Source organism: Phyllobates terribilis, unplaced genomic scaffold (assembly GCF_046119375.1).
Source record: "Phyllobates terribilis strain yellow unplaced genomic scaffold, ASM4611937v1 Scaffold_17__1_contigs__length_24005725, whole genome shotgun sequence".
Lineage (NCBI taxonomy): Eukaryota > Metazoa > Chordata > Amphibia > Anura > Dendrobatidae > Phyllobates > Phyllobates terribilis.
The window spans coordinates 6,424,651-6,441,597 of NW_027362777.1; the positions used below are offsets into that span (position 1 = coordinate 6,424,651).

Consider the following 16,947-nt stretch of genomic DNA (forward strand, 5'->3'; position numbering starts at 1 on the left):
AGGCGTACGGAGCGGAGCCGCGTGTGTGTACGAGGCGTACGGAGCGGAGCCGCGTGTGTACGAGGCGTATGGAGCAGAGCCGCGTGTGTACGAGGTGTACGGAGCAGAGCCGCGTGTGTACGAGGTGTACGGAGCAGAGCTGCGTGTGTACGAGGTGTACGGAGCCGAGCCGTGTGTGTGTACGGAGCGGAGCCGTGCGTGTACGAGGTGTGCGGAGCCGCGCGTGTACGAGGTGTACGGAGCGGAGCCGCAGGTGTACGGAGCGGAGCCGCGCGTGTACGAGGCGTACGGAGCGGAGCCGCACGTGTACGAGGCGTGAGGAGCGGAGCCGCACGTGTACGAGGCGTGAGGGGCGGAGCTGCGAGTGTACGAGGCGTGAGGAGCGGAGCCGCGCGTGTACGAGGCGTATGGAGCGGATCCACGCGTGTACGAGGCTTATGGAGCAGAGCCTCGTGTGTACGGAGCGGAGCCGCGTGTGTACGAGGTGTACGGACCGGATCCGCGTGTGTACGAGGTGTACGGAGCCGTGTGTGTACGAGGTGTATGGAGCGGAGCCGCGTGTGTACGAGGTGTACGGAGCGGAGCCGCGCGTGTACGAGGTGTACGGAGCGGAGCCGCGCGTGTACGAGGTGTATGGAGCGGAGCCGCGCGTGTACAAGGTATACGGAGCGGAGCCATGTGTGTACATGGTGTACGGAGATGAGCCGTGTGTGTACGTAGCAGAGTAGTGTGTGTACGGAGCAGAGCCGCAAGTGTACGAGGCGTACGGAGCGAAGCCATGTGTGTACGAGGTGTACGGAGATGAGCCGTGTGTATACATAGCAGAGTTGTTTGTGTACGTATTGGAGCCGTGTGTGTACGGAGCGGAGTCGTGTGTGTACGAGGTGTACGTAGCTGAGCCGTGTGTGTACGTTTCGGAGCCGTGTGTGTACGAGGTGTACGTAGCGGAGCCGTGTGTGTACGAGGTGTACGGAGCCGTGTGTGTACGAGGTGTACGGAGCGGAGCCGCGCGTGTACGAGGTGTACGGAGCGGAGCCGCGCGTGTTCAAGGTGTACGGAGCGGAGCCATGTGTGTACATGGTGTACGGAGATGAGCCGTGTGTTTACGTAGCAGAGTCGTGTGTGTACGGAGCAGAGTAGTGTGTGTACGGAGCAGAGCCGCAAGTGTACGAGGCGTACGGAGCGGAGCCATGTGTGTACGAGGTGTACGGAGATGAGCCGTGTGTGTACATAGCAGATTTGTTTGTGTACGGAGTGGAGCCGTGTGTGTACGTATTGGAGCCGTGTGTGTACGGAGCGGAGTCGTGTGTGTACGAGGTGTACGTAGCTGAGCCGTGTGTGTATGTTTCGGAGCCGTGTGTGTACGAGGAGTACGTAGTGGAGCCGTGTGTGTACGAGGTGTACGGAACGGAGCCGTGTGTGTGTACGAGGCGTACAGAGCGGAGCCGCGTGTGTACGAGGTGTACGGAGCGGAGCCGCGTGTATACGAGGCGTGAGGAGCGGAGCCGCGTGTGTACGAGGCGTACGGAACAGAGCCGAGTGTGTGTACGAGGCGTACGGAGCGGAGCCGCGTGTGTGTACGAGGCGTACGGAGCGGAGCCGCGTGTGTACGAGGCGTATGGAGCAGAGCCGCGTGTGTACGAGGTGTACGGAGCAGAGCCGCGTGTGTACGAGGTGTACGGAGCAGAGCTGCGTGTGTACGAGGTGTACGGAGCCGAGCCGTGTGTGTGTACGGAGCGGAGCCGTGCGTGTACGAGGTGTGCGGAGCCGCGCGTGTACGAGGTGTACGGAGCGGAGCCGCAGGTGTACGGAGCGGAGCCGCGCGTGTACGAGGCGTACGGAGCGGAGCCGCACGTGTACGAGGCGTGAGGAGCGGAGCCGCACGTGTACGAGGCGTGAGGGGCGGAGCTGCGAGTGTACGAGGCGTGAGGAGCGGAGCCGCGCGTGTACGAGGCGTATGGAGCGGATCCACGCGTGTACGAGGCTTATGGAGCAGAGCCTCGTGTGTACGGAGCGGAGCCGCGTGTGTACGAGGTGTACGGACCGGATCCGCGTGTGTACGAGGTGTACGGAGCCGTGTGTGTACGAGGTGTATGGAGCGGAGCCGCGTGTGTACGAGGTGTACGGAGCGGAGCCGCGCGTGTACGAGGTGTACGGAGCGGAGCCGCGCGTGTACGAGGTGTATGGAGCGGAGCCGCGCGTGTACAAGGTATACGGAGCGGAGCCATGTGTGTACATGGTGTACGGAGATGAGCCGTGTGTGTACGTAGCAGAGTAGTGTGTGTACGGAGCAGAGCCGCAAGTGTACGAGGCGTACGGAGCGAAGCCATGTGTGTACGAGGTGTACGGAGATGAGCCGTGTGTATACATAGCAGAGTTGTTTGTGTACGTATTGGAGCCGTGTGTGTACGGAGCGGAGTCGTGTGTGTACGAGGTGTACGTAGCTGAGCCGTGTGTGTACGTTTCGGAGCCGTGTGTGTACGAGGTGTACGTAGCGGAGCCGTGTGTGTACGAGGTGTACGGAAATGAGCCGTGTGTGTACGGAGCGGAGCTGTGTGTGTACGGAGCATTGTCGTGTTCGTACAGAGCAGAGCCGTGTGTGTACAGAGCGGATCCATGTGTATAGAGCCGTGTGTATGGAGCAGTATGTGTACAGAGGGGAGCCGTGTGTGTACGGAGCCATGTGTCTGCAGAACAGTGTGTGTACGGAGCCATGTGTGTATGGAGTCGTGTGTGTATGAGGCATACGGAGCAGAGCTGTGTGTGTACGGAGCGGAGCTGTGTGTGTACAGAGCCGTGTGTACGCTGTATACAGCTGTATACCCCCAGGTTCAGTTGCAGACCCCGCGGCTCTTTATCAGACTGTAGAAGAACTGACTCTGGACACTCGGTAAAACTGCGCCCGGACGTCTCCTGTTTCTCGCACAGATACTGATAACATAAGATGGAGTCAGACGAACCCTCCTACAAAACCTGATAACAGTCATTACTACAGGACTGGATGAGAAAGGGATTTATTCTACAAGAAACCCTGGGGCCACAAATGAGAGAATCCGGGCCCCGTGGCTGGATACTCCGGGCCCCCAGCGTGTTAGGAGCAGACGGGGTCTTTGTCCCTGGAGCTTCTCTGCTCGGTATAATGAGACTCTGATCTTGTTCTTATAAAGAGGGTTGGAGTAGAATAGAAGCTGCCTGAATATGAGGACCTTGTCTGATCTCTATGTCCTTGTGTACAGAGCTATGGAGATAGCGCTATTCTCTGTATAATAGATGTGATGTCGCTGGAGCCCTAATATTCCTGTACAGGGGTCTCTGTAGAGATAATCTTACCCCAGCATTATGGATTGGGAGAAGGGAAAAAGGGATTGAGGACATTTTATTGTAATTTACCTTTAAAAATAAAACTGTAATTAAAAATAACTGATTAAAAACAGTGGTTTGTTTTTCCACCATTTTGTCTGTAGGAGGTAAAGAGCCGAGGCTGAAGAAGCTTTATCTACAGAAGTCTACAAAAGAGGGAGGATTGGCAACTCCGAATGTCCTTGTCTATTTTGGGATTAGGAGTTAGGAAAAGGGGCAGGAGGACATTTTGGGATTTGTTTTGGGGGGTAGGGGCAAGAGATGCAATATTTGTCCATAAAGTGTAAGTATTAGTAATGAGCGAGCATGCCTGCCATTGCTTGATACTTGATCGAGCATCGCAGTGCCCGGGTATGTTTACTACTCGATCAAGTATAAAACCCATTAACGCGATGCGGCAGGCAAATCACAGTAATTCCAATAGCCAAAATGGCTACGTCATTACCGTGTATGGCAGGCAATCCCCGCGTGTTTTTTGGCGGTCTAACAGCTGCGAAACATGCGGGAGGGGGACTTAAGCACCCACGATATTCGATTGAGAACCTGAGCACCCTGATGCTCGATCAAGTATTGAGCAATGGCAAGCATGCTCGCTTATCACTAGTAAATATATGAATACAGTTAGGTCCAGAAATATTTGACCAAATCTTCGTGATTTCAGCTCTGCAGGCCACTAATGTAGATTTAAAATGAAACAACTGAGATGCAATTGAAGCGTAGACTTTCAGGTTGAATTAAAAAGGATTGAACAAAAATATCCTGTGAATCGTTTAGGAATTGCAACCATTTTTCTGCAAATCCTCCTCATTTCAGGGGCTCAAAAGTAAATGGACAAATTAACTTTGCCATCAAATGTTCATGTTGAATACTTTGTAGAGTATCCATTGCAGCAATTACTGCCTGAAGTCTGGAAGCCGTGGACATCACCAAATGCGCTGGCGTCACTATCCCCGCTTTCTGTCGAATTGAACATGAAGAAGTGTGGGCTGCAGCTGATCTTTGACTTCCTCTTTGTGTTCAATTCGTACAAAGGCGGGGACAGTGAAGCCAGCTATGATTGGGGTCCTGGCTCACGTGTCACAACAACCGCATGGGAGCCCAGGGATTGCGACTGCCAACACCACTGGAATGGCGCCAGCATGAGAGGTGAGTAGAAGCTTTTTCATTTTATCTGGGCCAAGCATGGGGTATGACAAGGAGTTGTCCAAGTAGTAGACAACTTCTATAAACCTATGAAATGCAGCTCAATTGGGTTGAGATCTGGTGATTGATGACCATTGCAGAATATTCCACCTCTTTGCTTTCACGCTATTTTTTGGGTCATTGTTTATCGGTACTGTGCAGCACCATCCAATCAACCTTACTGCATTTGGTTGAATCTGAGCAGAAAGTATCGCCGTGTACACACAGAATTCATCCAGCTGCTTCTGTCTTCAATCACATCATCAATAAACACTAGTGATCTCACACCATTGGAAGCCATGCATGCTTGCACCATCACACGGCCTCCACCATGTGTTACAGAGGATGTGCCGTGAATTGGATCATGAGCCGTTCCAAGCCTCCTCCATACCTTCTTCTTCCCATCATTCTGGTACATGTTGATCTTCGATTCATTTCTCCAAAGAATGCTTTTCCAGAACTGGACTGACTTCTTTAGATGTTATTTGGCAAAGTCTGGTCCTTGTATTTTTAAGTCTGATTAACAGTTTGCACCTTGTGGTGAACTCTCTGTATTTGCTTATTTACTCTCATGAAGTCTTTTCTTTTATGGTGGACCAAGACACTGAAACACCTTCTTCCAGAAAGTGTTATTCACTTAGGTTGATATTGTGGAGGGGTTTTCTTTACCATGTAAAGGATTCTGCAGTCATCCACTACTGTTTTCTTCAGTGGACGTCAACACCTTTTTAGTTCCAAAGCACACCAGTGCATTTTTATTCGCAGAATGTACCGTACTGTTGATTTGGCCACTCCTAACATTTCTGCTCTTTGGTGGATTTGATCTTTTCACTTCCATTGAGAGCTCCTTTCTGTGTTATGGGTTCATAGCAACAGCTTCCAAATACAAAAGCCACACCTGGAATCAGCCCCAGACCTTTTACCTTTTTAATTGATAATAGATTCATGAGGGAAGAGCCCAAAAAGCCAATGAAAGAGCCTTTGAGATCATTGTCTAATTACTTTTGATCCCTTGAAAAAGATGCAGCTCCATATTAAAGAGCTGGAATTCCTAAACCCATACTTAAATTAGGATGTAAATACCCTCAAGTTAAAGCTGAGAGTCGGCACTTTATTAAGACCAGATTGATTTTATTTTTGTATCTTGAATATGTTTCGGTAAACAGTGAAAATGCCCAAACTTGTGTCAGTGTCCAAATATTTTCTGGACCTAACTATCTAAAGGTGCTATTGAAGTGAAATTCTCACCAGATGTTGGTAACAACCCATCCAATCCACGCAGGCAAAGAAATTAAACCAAAGTTGGCCATAAATTAAAATATGTATTATAATGAGAAATGACACAGGGAAAAAGTATTTAACTTGCTTACTGAAGTTTATTTAATACTTTGTACAAACGCCTTTGTTGTTGATGTCAGCGTCAAGATTCCTCCAGTATGGAGAAACTAATCGCATTGCTCAGTAGCGATTTTGGCCCATTTGTCTACACTAATACTCTTAAAATCCTGAAGGTCCTGTGGGTTATCTTCATCATCTTGGTAGATGGCAGCAGATTTTTATCAAGAATGTCTCAGTACATTTGTCCATTCATCCTTCCTTCAATTATATGAAGTTTGCCAGTGCTATATGCTGAAAAACAGCCCCACACCATGATGTTCCCACCTCCAAACTTTGGTTTTGTGTTTTTGGGTGATATGCAGTGCCTTTTGGTGTCCAAACATGGTGTATATTATGGCATCCAAAGAGTTCAATTTTGGTCTAATCTGACCAGACTATGTTGTTGAGCAAACTTTAAACATGGTTGGATATGTTTTTGTTCAGCAATGGTTGTTGAGTGCATTACTTATAGTTTTCTTTGACACAATTGAACCTGCTTTGCAGTCTAGCTAGATCAAATGCAGAAGTTCTTCTGATTTACTAAGGAGGTACATAACATTTATAGCAAATCTCTTGGAGTATTTCCAAGGGTGCATCATCTTTAATATAATTGTTTAGCCACAATTATTGCCTTATATGATCAGAGGCAGAATATACAGTAAGTTCCTTAAAAGTCACATAGCATAGGTGTGGTGCAGGAAGCCAGCGCCATTTTGAATATCTTCATATAATATTGATATCTTTAACAATTCCAGTTCTTTCTGTTGCTCTCCTCAGATAATTCTTGGCTCTTTGACAATTTTTTGGATAATTCTTTTCACTCCTCTGCCTGAAACCTGGTTGTGGCTGGTTTATGGTGAAATGATGTTCTTTCAAATACTGGATTATTGCCGCAACAGTACTGTACGGTACCGTACTTTAGTTGTTCAGAAATTCTTCTGTAACCAATGCCACCAATATGTTTTGCAACAATAAGGATGCAAAAGTCTTGAGACAGCTCACTGGTTTTACTCATCATTAGATATTTCTTGTATGGCATTCTGGTGAGAATTTCATGTCAATAGCACCTTTAGAAATATACTTACATAGAAATTTGGTGAAGTGTTCAATACTTATTTCACCCGCTTTATAACAATGTGAAATATTGACTGTACATTGAAGATTGCTTTTTGGATTAAAGATAGTAGCAACTTCATATATTTTTAATTCTAATATACTATATTTTTCAGACTATAATACACACCTAATCATAAGACGCATCCAAGGTGTGAAGACCCAGGGTCTTCCGTGAGCAGAACACTACTCAGACAACACAGGGTAATGATAAACAGTGTGGCAATAATTTATTGAACCACCAGCAATCACATATAGAACAGTCCCAGCAAATTCACGAGATAGTGCAAAGTACAGATTCTCACCCTTCCACTGGCCCGCCGGATATAGTGCCATGTGATATGTGGCCAGGTGACCTGATGTTCCACCTGGATTCTTCAAATAGTCTCTGAGAGTTCAGCAATGGAGCAGTTCTGTATTTTTACAGCCAGGGCTGTGGTCCCTTAGGCTGTCATCTTGTGATGTCACACAGAACAGACACAGAGACCCCCTTTTAATAGTCCACATTTGTCCTTTCAAGCCATCATTCATAGGTCAAGGGTCGTGATATTAATTCACAATGCTCAACTATCCACAGCTCATCCCCCATAGTGTTGGCTGGCAAACACCCTGCAATGGTATTTAACTTATCTAGCAAACATCCATTGTTCCAAGGCCCTGTATTGTAAAAGTGGCAGACAATACTTTGTAAGAGTTGATATGAGTTGAGAATAGCAGCCATTCATCAATTACCACCTCAAGTGATCAGTATTCAGGGTTATACAAACAATTGTCAGTGTTGAGCAACCAAAGAAGAACACAGGTTTAAAAGTCAACACAACAATAAGGGGGTATGGTTCCTGGCCATGAAATGTATATCTGGCATAATTAAAAAGCTGTGTCATCATACAAGGTTTAAACAGCAGGAAGAAGGAAAACATTTTTTTCTACTAATTAAATATTTCTCAATGGTGTAAAGTGGAGGAGTGTGTAACGACTCAGCGCCACTGGAAATTCTGGCCACTTGAATATTGCAATTTATTGTTAGTGTTCAGCATCCCTTTTTGCAGCATTCTGCTGTTTTGATCCTTATATTTTAATGATAGTCTAATAAAATATGCTTTTATATTAATGGATCGCTTCTGTGCTCAGACTAATTATTATGGGAGGGTATTATTCCACAGGGCTCATGTCTCATTGTTTGAGCATTTAATCAGTTTACGTAGTTGGTATAGCAGGGGATCTCTTGTAAATCAACATCTAGCTGGCTTTAGTACAATATGCAATTAGTGCAATTAGCATAGTAACAAACATTGTTTCACCCTGAATCACTGTCCTTGAATAGCCAAAGAAACACACATACAGTCACAAGTCAACACAAACACAATAGTGTATTTCTCTTGGCTTAACAAATCTAGATGTCTGGCTGATTAAGATTAGAAGTTGTTTCATCAAAATCAGGAAGGACAAGGTCTCATTGTTCTCCTCTGTCACAGAAAGCTACCTCCAGTCTATAAGATGCACTCACTTATTATCAAGATTTTTTTCTTGCTAAAAGTGTGTCTTATAGTCGAAAAACAAAAAGTTTTAAAGTAATTTCCCTTTCTCATTTGATTATACAACTGTCTGTTATATGTTTTTGTACAATCTGTCAATAACATATATAGTTTCTCCACCGTCTGAGTTATTTTTGATGGTCAACAAAATGCGATTTTCCAGTAATTCATTTTTCACACTTAAGGTATAATAATGGATTCCCTCTGTGTGGGATTTTTGATCTTTAACAGGGTTGTCCAGTACTTGGACAACCCCTTCTCATTCCTCAAGTTTGGTCCTGTTAAAATAAAAACAATTATACAAACCTCCCATGCCTGTGCAGTTTCAGTCGTGTAAGCACTTCTGTTTCCGAGGCTCATGTGATGTTGCTACGTCATGTGAGCCCTGCAGCCAATCAGCACTGGCGTCATTGTCCCCACATTCGGACACATCGAACAAAAAGAGCAAGCAAGAAAGCAGCAGCAGCCCTGGCTTCCTGTTAATGTTCAATACGTCCGAAGGCGGGGACAGTGAAGCCGGTGCTGATTAATCGCAGGGATTGTGTGATGTAATAACTTCACTTGAGTCCTGGGAACACGAGTGCAGACACCCCTGGAACAGCACCGGCATGGAAGGTGAGTATGAGAGTTTTTCTTTTTACGAGGCCACACATGAGGAATGACAAGGGTTTGCCCTAATAGTGAACAACCCCTTTAAGAAAATACAATTTTCAGTTAAAACATTTCCATCATTCTGAACATGAAAAAGGCTTCTCCCCCGTGTGAATTCTCTAATGTTTATTTAGAAATGACTTCAGTGTAAAACATATCCCACATTAAGAACATGAAAAAAGCTTCTTCCCTGTGTGAATTCTTTGATGACTAATAAAAGAAGATTTCTTCACAAAACATTTCCCACATTCTGAACATGAGAATTGCTTCTCCCTTGTGTGGGTTCTCTGGTGCCTAAGAAGGTGTGAGCTCTGGTTAAAACATTTCCCACATTCTGAACAGGAAAAAGGCTTCTCCCCTGTGTGGGTTCTCTGGTGGATATCAAGATACGCTTTCCGGTTAAAACATTTCCCACATTCTGAACAGGAAAAAGGCTTCTCTCCTGTGTGGGTTCTCTGGTGGCAAACAAAATGCCCTTTAATGTTAAAACATTTTCCACATTGTGAACAGGAAAAAGGCTTCTTCCCTGTGTGGGTTCTCTGGTGGTCAACAAAAGTGGATTTCTGGATAAAGCATTTCCCACAGTCTGAACAGAAATAAGGCTTTTCCCCTGTGTGAATTTTCTGGTGCCTAACGAAAGTTAATTTGTGTTTAAAACATTTCCCACATTCTGAACATGAAAAAGGCTTTGCCACTGTGTGAGTTCTCTGGTGCTTAACAAAAGCTGATTTATAGTTAAAACATTTCCTACATTTTGAACATGAAAAAGGTTTTTCCCCTGTGTGAGTTCTCTGGTGGTCAACCAAAGCTGATTTCTGGTTAAAACATTTCCCACATTCTGAACAGGAAAAAGGCTTCTCCCCTGTGTGAGTTCTCTGGTGCATAACCAAAGCTGATTTGTCTTTAAAACATTTCCCACATTCTGAACATGAAAAAGGCTTCTTCCCTGTGTGAGTTCTTTGGTGCCTAACCAAATTTGATTTCTGGTAAAAGCGGTTTCCACATTCTGAACATGAAAAAGGCTTTTCCCCTGTGTGAGTTCTTTGGTGGTCAACCAAAGCTGATTTCTGGTTAAAACATTTCCCACATTCTGAACAGGAAAAAGGCTTCTCCCCTGTGTGAGTTCTCTGATGCATAACCAAAGTTGATTTGTGTTTAAAACATTTCTCACATTCTGAACATGAAAAAGGCTTCTCCCCTGTATGAGTTCTTTGGTGCCTAACCAAACTTGATTTCTGGTAAAAGCGGTTGCCACATTGTGAACAGTAAAAAGGCTTCTCCCCTGTGTGAGTTCTCTGGTGGCAAACCAAATCTGATTTCTGGTTAAAACATTTCCCACATTCTGAACATGAAAAACGCTTCTCCTCTGTGTGAGTTCTTTGGTGCCTAACCAAATTTGATTTCTGGTAAAAGCGGTTTCCACATTCTGAACATGAAAAAGGCTTCTCCCTTTTCTTCGCTGTGTGAATATTTTGATGTTTAAGAAAATTTTTTTCAAGTGGAAAACAGTTTCCATATTCTGAACGTGAAAATGGCTTATTTGCTTTAGGAGCAATTAGTTTTTTTAAGCTTATTTTGTGACTTTGATTTTCCTTAGTATTCGGCAATGAATCAGAAGACAGGACATGTTTCAAAGGATCAGATGATAGATCTTTGCTGTGAAGGGATGATGGTATGTCTGGAGTAATGGTATTCACTTCAATTGTATCCTGTGGGATCTCAAGCCCATCTAATTTAAAAACTGAAGAAGTCAGCTGTCCCTCTGATCTCCTGGTACAGACATCTGCCAAGAATAAAACCAATTATTATTTTAGAATAAAATATCCTCAAGTTTTATATTTTTTTAACATTTCTACTTACACTGTCCGTAGAAATGGCAAATTATGTAAAACTATTAAATTATTCACCAAGACAATGACAGTTCACAGTCTAATAGAAAACCTCATAGCATGAACCAGTAGAGCGTGGTGTCCAACTGTTTGCTCATTCTGCCTCCAAAATATAAAATAAAAAGCCACAAATGTTATGTAGGTGAAAATAATACCAATAAAAACGCCTACTCATTTCACAAAAAAAAAATCCCCACTCAGGTTCATGATCTGTCAATGGAAAAACAGAGGTTTATACATTATTAGTGGCTCAAAGGCTCTAGAAAAGCAACATGGCTTCAATAAACCAATCCAGCAATATCCACTCTCCCAAAGTCAAATCTCCCCTTCACTTCTGAGCATTGCAGGGTGCTGAAGCCACATTTAGCATCCATGTATTTGACATTACTATAGTGAGAAGAACCCATTTAATTGATGGTGTGTGTCTCCTGGAGCACAATCTGGGCACTATGTGTTGGGTAATGAAATGGCATATTAGCAATTTTCACGCTCCAACATCCACTGTGTGCTAATTTCTGGAAAGTGGGTGTGAAGTCAAAATAGTCACTACTCCTATAGATTAATTCACTGAGGGTTATAATCTCCAAAATGAAGTCACTTTATGGAGATTTCTACTGCTCTAGTTTTCTGCCATTTTGTTATTTTAGGGGCTTCTGCAAATGGTGTGTCCCATCTCCTCTGGTATCTGCTCCTGTCACCATGAGCCACCTTATTCATTCTGCAGGTGGTGCTGGTGATGGAGGGGACATCGGAACTAGGGTTGAGCGAGTATATTCTGTCCGAGTATGCTCGGGCCGAGCTCCGAGTAGTTACAGCTGCTCGGTGATATGGTTGAATCGCTCCCGCGTGCATGATTTGCAACTGTTTAGCAGCTTTATTACATGTGAGGAATGTGTAAGAAATAGACATTCCTCACATGTAATAAAACTGTCAAACAGTCACAAATCATGCACACGGGAGCGATTCAACCATATCACCGAGCAGCTATAAATACTCGGAGCTCGGCCCGAGCATACTCGGCGAAAGGGTTAATTGAACATACTCGCTCAACACTAATCGGAACCAGAAGCTCTGGGCGGTGCAGGCTCTGTCCAGCCACTAAGATTAGGGTGCCTGGGGTCAGTAGTACCATCCAGTCTAGCAGTATAGGTGTGTGTGCTGTCCAGCTGGAGTAATCTGCTCCCTGCTTCAGCCAATTGGAGAGCACCACACCCTACTAAAGCTGGAAGCATATTTCCGGAAGCTGCCAGATCCAGCCTTGTTCTCCTCTGGGTCAGTCCTCTGTGCTCAGCTCTCGGCTTGTGGATTTGTTTCTGTTGTGACCCCGGCCCGTTTACTGACTACTCTTGTGTCTTCTGATTTAGTATTTTCTCTGCCCTCCTGGTTCTGACCCAGCTAACAGACTATTCTTCTTTCCATCTCACACCACACAACAGCAGATAGCACCGTGGTCCAAGCCAAGGGGTCTCTCTGTAAGTCCAGATCCATGTAGAGGGGTTAAAGGATGATGGGCAAAACTGTGACTATAGACAATAACACATCTACTAAAATGATCAAACTCAACAGTCTTCTTAAGGAATAAAATGAGTAACTAGTGGTGAAATCTCTCTGGGATAATTAGAGTATGGGGCTCGGTGGCTCTTGGCAATCTAAACTATCGTAAGGAACAATATTTTCTGTCAGATGAGTTTCAAGAAGAAATATTAGACATTCAAAGAGAACTTTTTATAATAGTGCAGAGCTGAGGTGTCTTAAATATAGACCACGAGCATTCATAAGAGGTAATGGAGATCTTTTTTGAAAGACTACCAGGGAGTTACAGACTCACATAAGTGAGGCCGGCCGATCCCACCACAATGAAACGATCATACAGAATGAATGTGTAAAAAAGACATAGAATAAAAAAACATGTTACATCCCCAACAACAACGTATGTATGAGGGGAGAGCTCCAACATTAAACCAGAGTTGCACTCATTTATTTTGGACCATTGGAGCTACTAGGAGTCCTGACCAGGAGAGTAGAGAAAGTATTAGCGCCCCCATTTCAGGAGAGATTGTGCAGTAATCTGACTTCCTTAGGATTAAAAACATAATGTAATTTATGACGTGGAGTGAATCCATGAAACCAGGGTTCGAGCCATGCCAACACAAATTCACACTTGGCCCTCACTGCACATTTAATGTTGTCGATCATAAAAGTGAAGTTTGGCCAGAAAGACTGGACCTGGTCTTGTAGGGACCATATGGGCACATTCAGCAGCACAGAAGAGAGAAAAGGTAGATTCATCCAATAAGATATCAGGGATCTAGGAAGCCAACAGCATCATTACCCTCCACTTTCTCTTACATAATATTTTTCTTCAAGTGATTTTCTAACTTGTCAACACATTTTATGTACACTGTCATTTGGCTTTGTAGTTTACAGATTTGGGAAAGTAAGAATCAGTATCTTCTAATCCCAGGGGGTAGGTGGATCTTCCAGGTTGTAAGTTCTATAGAAAAGGGCTTTCAATACCCAAAGTCATTTGAACAGTTTTTGGTGGAGGAGAATGTTGTGGTCTAGAGGCAAAATGGTGATTACACGATTGTGATACGGCCGGACTACACCACTGATAACTTCGGCACTCCATACATGAAAATATAAGAAATATTGTATCTAGACTAATGTCACTTTGAAAAATGAAGGTTTTTTGCGCATAATTTGGCCATACAGGCTTACAGCCCAAGAGTGGCATATCCAGTGGTAGCATAGCGTAGTTTCCCATCATACGAAGGTGACCTTGTCGTGGTTGATGGCCACACATAAATTGGCCAAATTATGCGCAAAAAACCTTCATTTTTCAAAGTGACATTAGTCTAGACACAATATTTCTTATATTTTCATGTATGGAGTGCCGAAGTTCTTTTTGCAATTGAGATTACTCTTTTCTTCAGAGCACCCGAATAGACCAGTGAGCGACCCCTCTCTTTTTTCTATTAATCATTTTTGGGATCCCGCTCCTGGAGCATTGCAGCAGGTACGTGTTCACACTATTAGAAGTTTGACAGCCTTTTTTCTGACCATGTGTCCCTCCCATTCAGTCACAGGTGGTTTTAACTAGCTCTACCAGCCCATACATTGTAGGTTAAAAGCCCAAGCAGAGACATATTGTCCATACAGGCTTACAGCCCAAGAGTGGCATATCCAGTGGTAGCGTAGCGTAGTTTCCCATCATACGAAGGTGACCTTGTCGTGGTTGATGGGCACACATAAATTGGCCAAATTATGCGCAAAAAACCTTCATTTTTCAAAGTGACATTAGTCTAGATACAATATTTCTTATATTTTCATGTATGGAGTGCCGAAGTTCTTTTTGCAATTGAGATTACTCTTTTCTTCAGAGCACCCGAATAGACCAGTGAGCGACCCCTCTCTTTTTTCTATTAATCATTTTTGGGATCCCGCTCCTGGAGCATTGCAGCAGGTACGTGTTCACACTATTAGAAGTTTGACAGCCTTTTTTCTGACCATGTGTCCCTCCCATTCAGTCACAGGTGGTTTTAACTAGCTCTACCAGCCCATACATTGTAGGTTAAAAGCCCAAGCAGAGACATATTGTCCATACAGGCTTACAGCCCAAGAGTGGCATATCCAGTGGTAGCGTAGCGTAGTTTCCCATCATACGAAGGTGACCTTGTCGTGGTTGATGGGCACACATAAATTGGCCAAATTATGCGCAAAAAACCTTCATTTTTCAAAGTGACATTAGTCTAGATACAATATTTCTTATATTTTCATGTATGGAGTGCCGAAGTTCTTTTTGCAATTGAGATTACTCTTTTCTTCAGAGCACCCGAATAGACCAGTGAGCGACCCCTCTCTTTTTTCTATTAATCATTTTTGGGATCCCGCTCCTGGAGCATTGCAGCAGGTACGTGTTCACACTATTAGAAGTTTGACAGCCTTTTTTCTGACCATGTGTCCCTCCCATTCAGTCACAGGTGGTTTTAACTAGCTCTACCAGCCCATACATTGTAGGTTAAAAGCCCAAGCAGAGACATATTGTCCATACAGGCTTACAGCCCAAGAGTGGCATATCCAGTGGTAGCGTAGCGTAGTTTCCCATCATACGAAGGTGACCTTGTCGTGGTTGATGGGCACACATAAATTGGCCAAATTATGCGCAAAAAACCTTCATTTTTCAAAGTGACATTAGTCTAGATACAATATTTCTTATATTTTCAAGTATGGAGTGCCGAAGTTCTTTTTGCAATTGAGATTACTCTTTTCTTCAGAGCACCCGAATAGACCAGTGAGCGACCCCTCTCTTTTTTCTATTAATCATTTTTGGGATCCCGCTCCTGGAGCATTGCAGCAGGTACGTGTTCACACTATTAGAAGTTTGACAGCCTTTTTTCTGACCATGTGTCCCTCCCATTCAGTCACAGGTGGTTTTAACTAGCTCTACCAGCCCATACATTGTAGGTTAAAAGCCCAAGCAGAGACATATTGTCCATACAGGCTTACAGCCCAAGAGTGGCATATCCAGTGGTAGCGTAGCGTAGTTTCCCATCATACGAAGGTGACCTTGTCGTGGTTGATGGGCACACATAAATTGGCCAAATTATGCGCAAAAAACCTTCATTTTTCAAAGTGACATTAGTCTAGATACAATATTTCTTATATTTTCATGTATGGAGTGCCGAAGTTCTTTTTGCAATTGAGATTACTCTTTTCTTCAGAGCACCCGAATAGACCAGTGAGCGACCCCTCTCTTTTTTCTATTAATCATTTTTGGGATCCCGCTCCTGGAGCATTGCAGCAGGTACGTGTTCACACTATTAGAAGTTTGACAGCCTTTTTTCTGACCATGTGTCCCTCCCATTCAGTCACAGGTGGTTTTAACTAGCTCTACCAGCCCATACATTGTAGGTTAAAAGCCCAAGCAGAGACATATTGTCCATACAGGCTTACAGCCCAAGAGTGGCATATCCAGTGGTAGCGTAGCGTAGTTTCCCAACATACGAAGGTGACCTTGGTCGTGGTTGATGGGCACACATAAATTGGCCAAATTATGCGCAAAAAACCTTCATTTTTCAAAGTGACATTAGTCCAGATACAATATTTCTTATATTTTCATGTATGGAGTGCCGAAGTTCTTTTTGCAATTTACACCACTGATAAAGCAGCCACAGCCGGTGTCTGAGAAGAATCTGTGACTTCTCTGCATTTAGTGATTACTACTCACCTGGGTAGTCATATGTAGGATTCTCCTCTTTACACCGCTCATCACCCCTCACATATGTCTCTGTAGTATTAATATGGGTCAGATCTTCACCCTGAAACAAATATTGTAAAAGTCACAAACAGATGGAGAAGTCCCATCTATGATCAGCTCTAATCCTGCCATCTCCACCGTTCTCATTACACAAGTATAAAACATATAATACTGGTGGATAAAACAAGACTGAGCATAAGACCTTCACAGCCATCTACACATCATAGGGGAGATCTCATGACACCTTCTCTCCATCTACCTGATGATCCTCAGAAAAGTTGGGATTTTCTTGTTTACAGTCCTGTGGAAGAAGAGGATGGGGACATCTCTCTGGTGTTGTCCTCTTACTGGATAGATCTGGAGGAAACACATACAGGGACTGAATTCATTCTTTACATACAGATAATTATAGGCCGTGTGTATTTAGTCCTATTACCTGGTGATGTGAGGGGCTGGGGAACCTCCATCATGAAGTCCTTGTACAGATCTTTGTGTCTTTCTAAATACTCCCACTCCTCCATGGAGAAATAGACGGAAACATCCTGACACCTTATAGGAACCTGACACATACAATGATACA

The 16,947-nt window shown here is 44.3% G+C and overlaps 2 protein-coding genes across 4 annotated transcripts in view; one reads left to right on the top strand and one right to left on the bottom strand.

Moving 5' to 3' along the window:
* Positions 1-16,947, top strand: part of LOC141176044 (uncharacterized) — a 171,446-nt gene that overhangs the window by 76,546 nt on the left and 77,953 nt on the right. The window lies entirely within an intron of this gene.
* Positions 7,244-16,947, bottom strand: part of LOC141176042 (uncharacterized) — a 57,984-nt gene continuing 48,280 nt past the window's right edge. The window contains exons 4-7 of one of the 2 annotated variants that reach the window (XM_073660017.1): positions 16,804-16,927; positions 16,627-16,724; positions 16,338-16,428; positions 7,244-11,001 (exon numbers count right to left, since the gene is read on the bottom strand). In XM_073660017.1, the coding sequence (XP_073516118.1) occupies positions 9,383-11,001; positions 16,338-16,428; positions 16,627-16,724; positions 16,804-16,927 (1,932 nt within the window). In that variant the 3' untranslated portion in view covers positions 7,244-9,382. The remainder of the gene's footprint in view (positions 11,002-16,337; positions 16,429-16,626; positions 16,725-16,803; positions 16,928-16,947) is intronic. The other variant, XM_073660018.1, reaches the window with a different exon arrangement.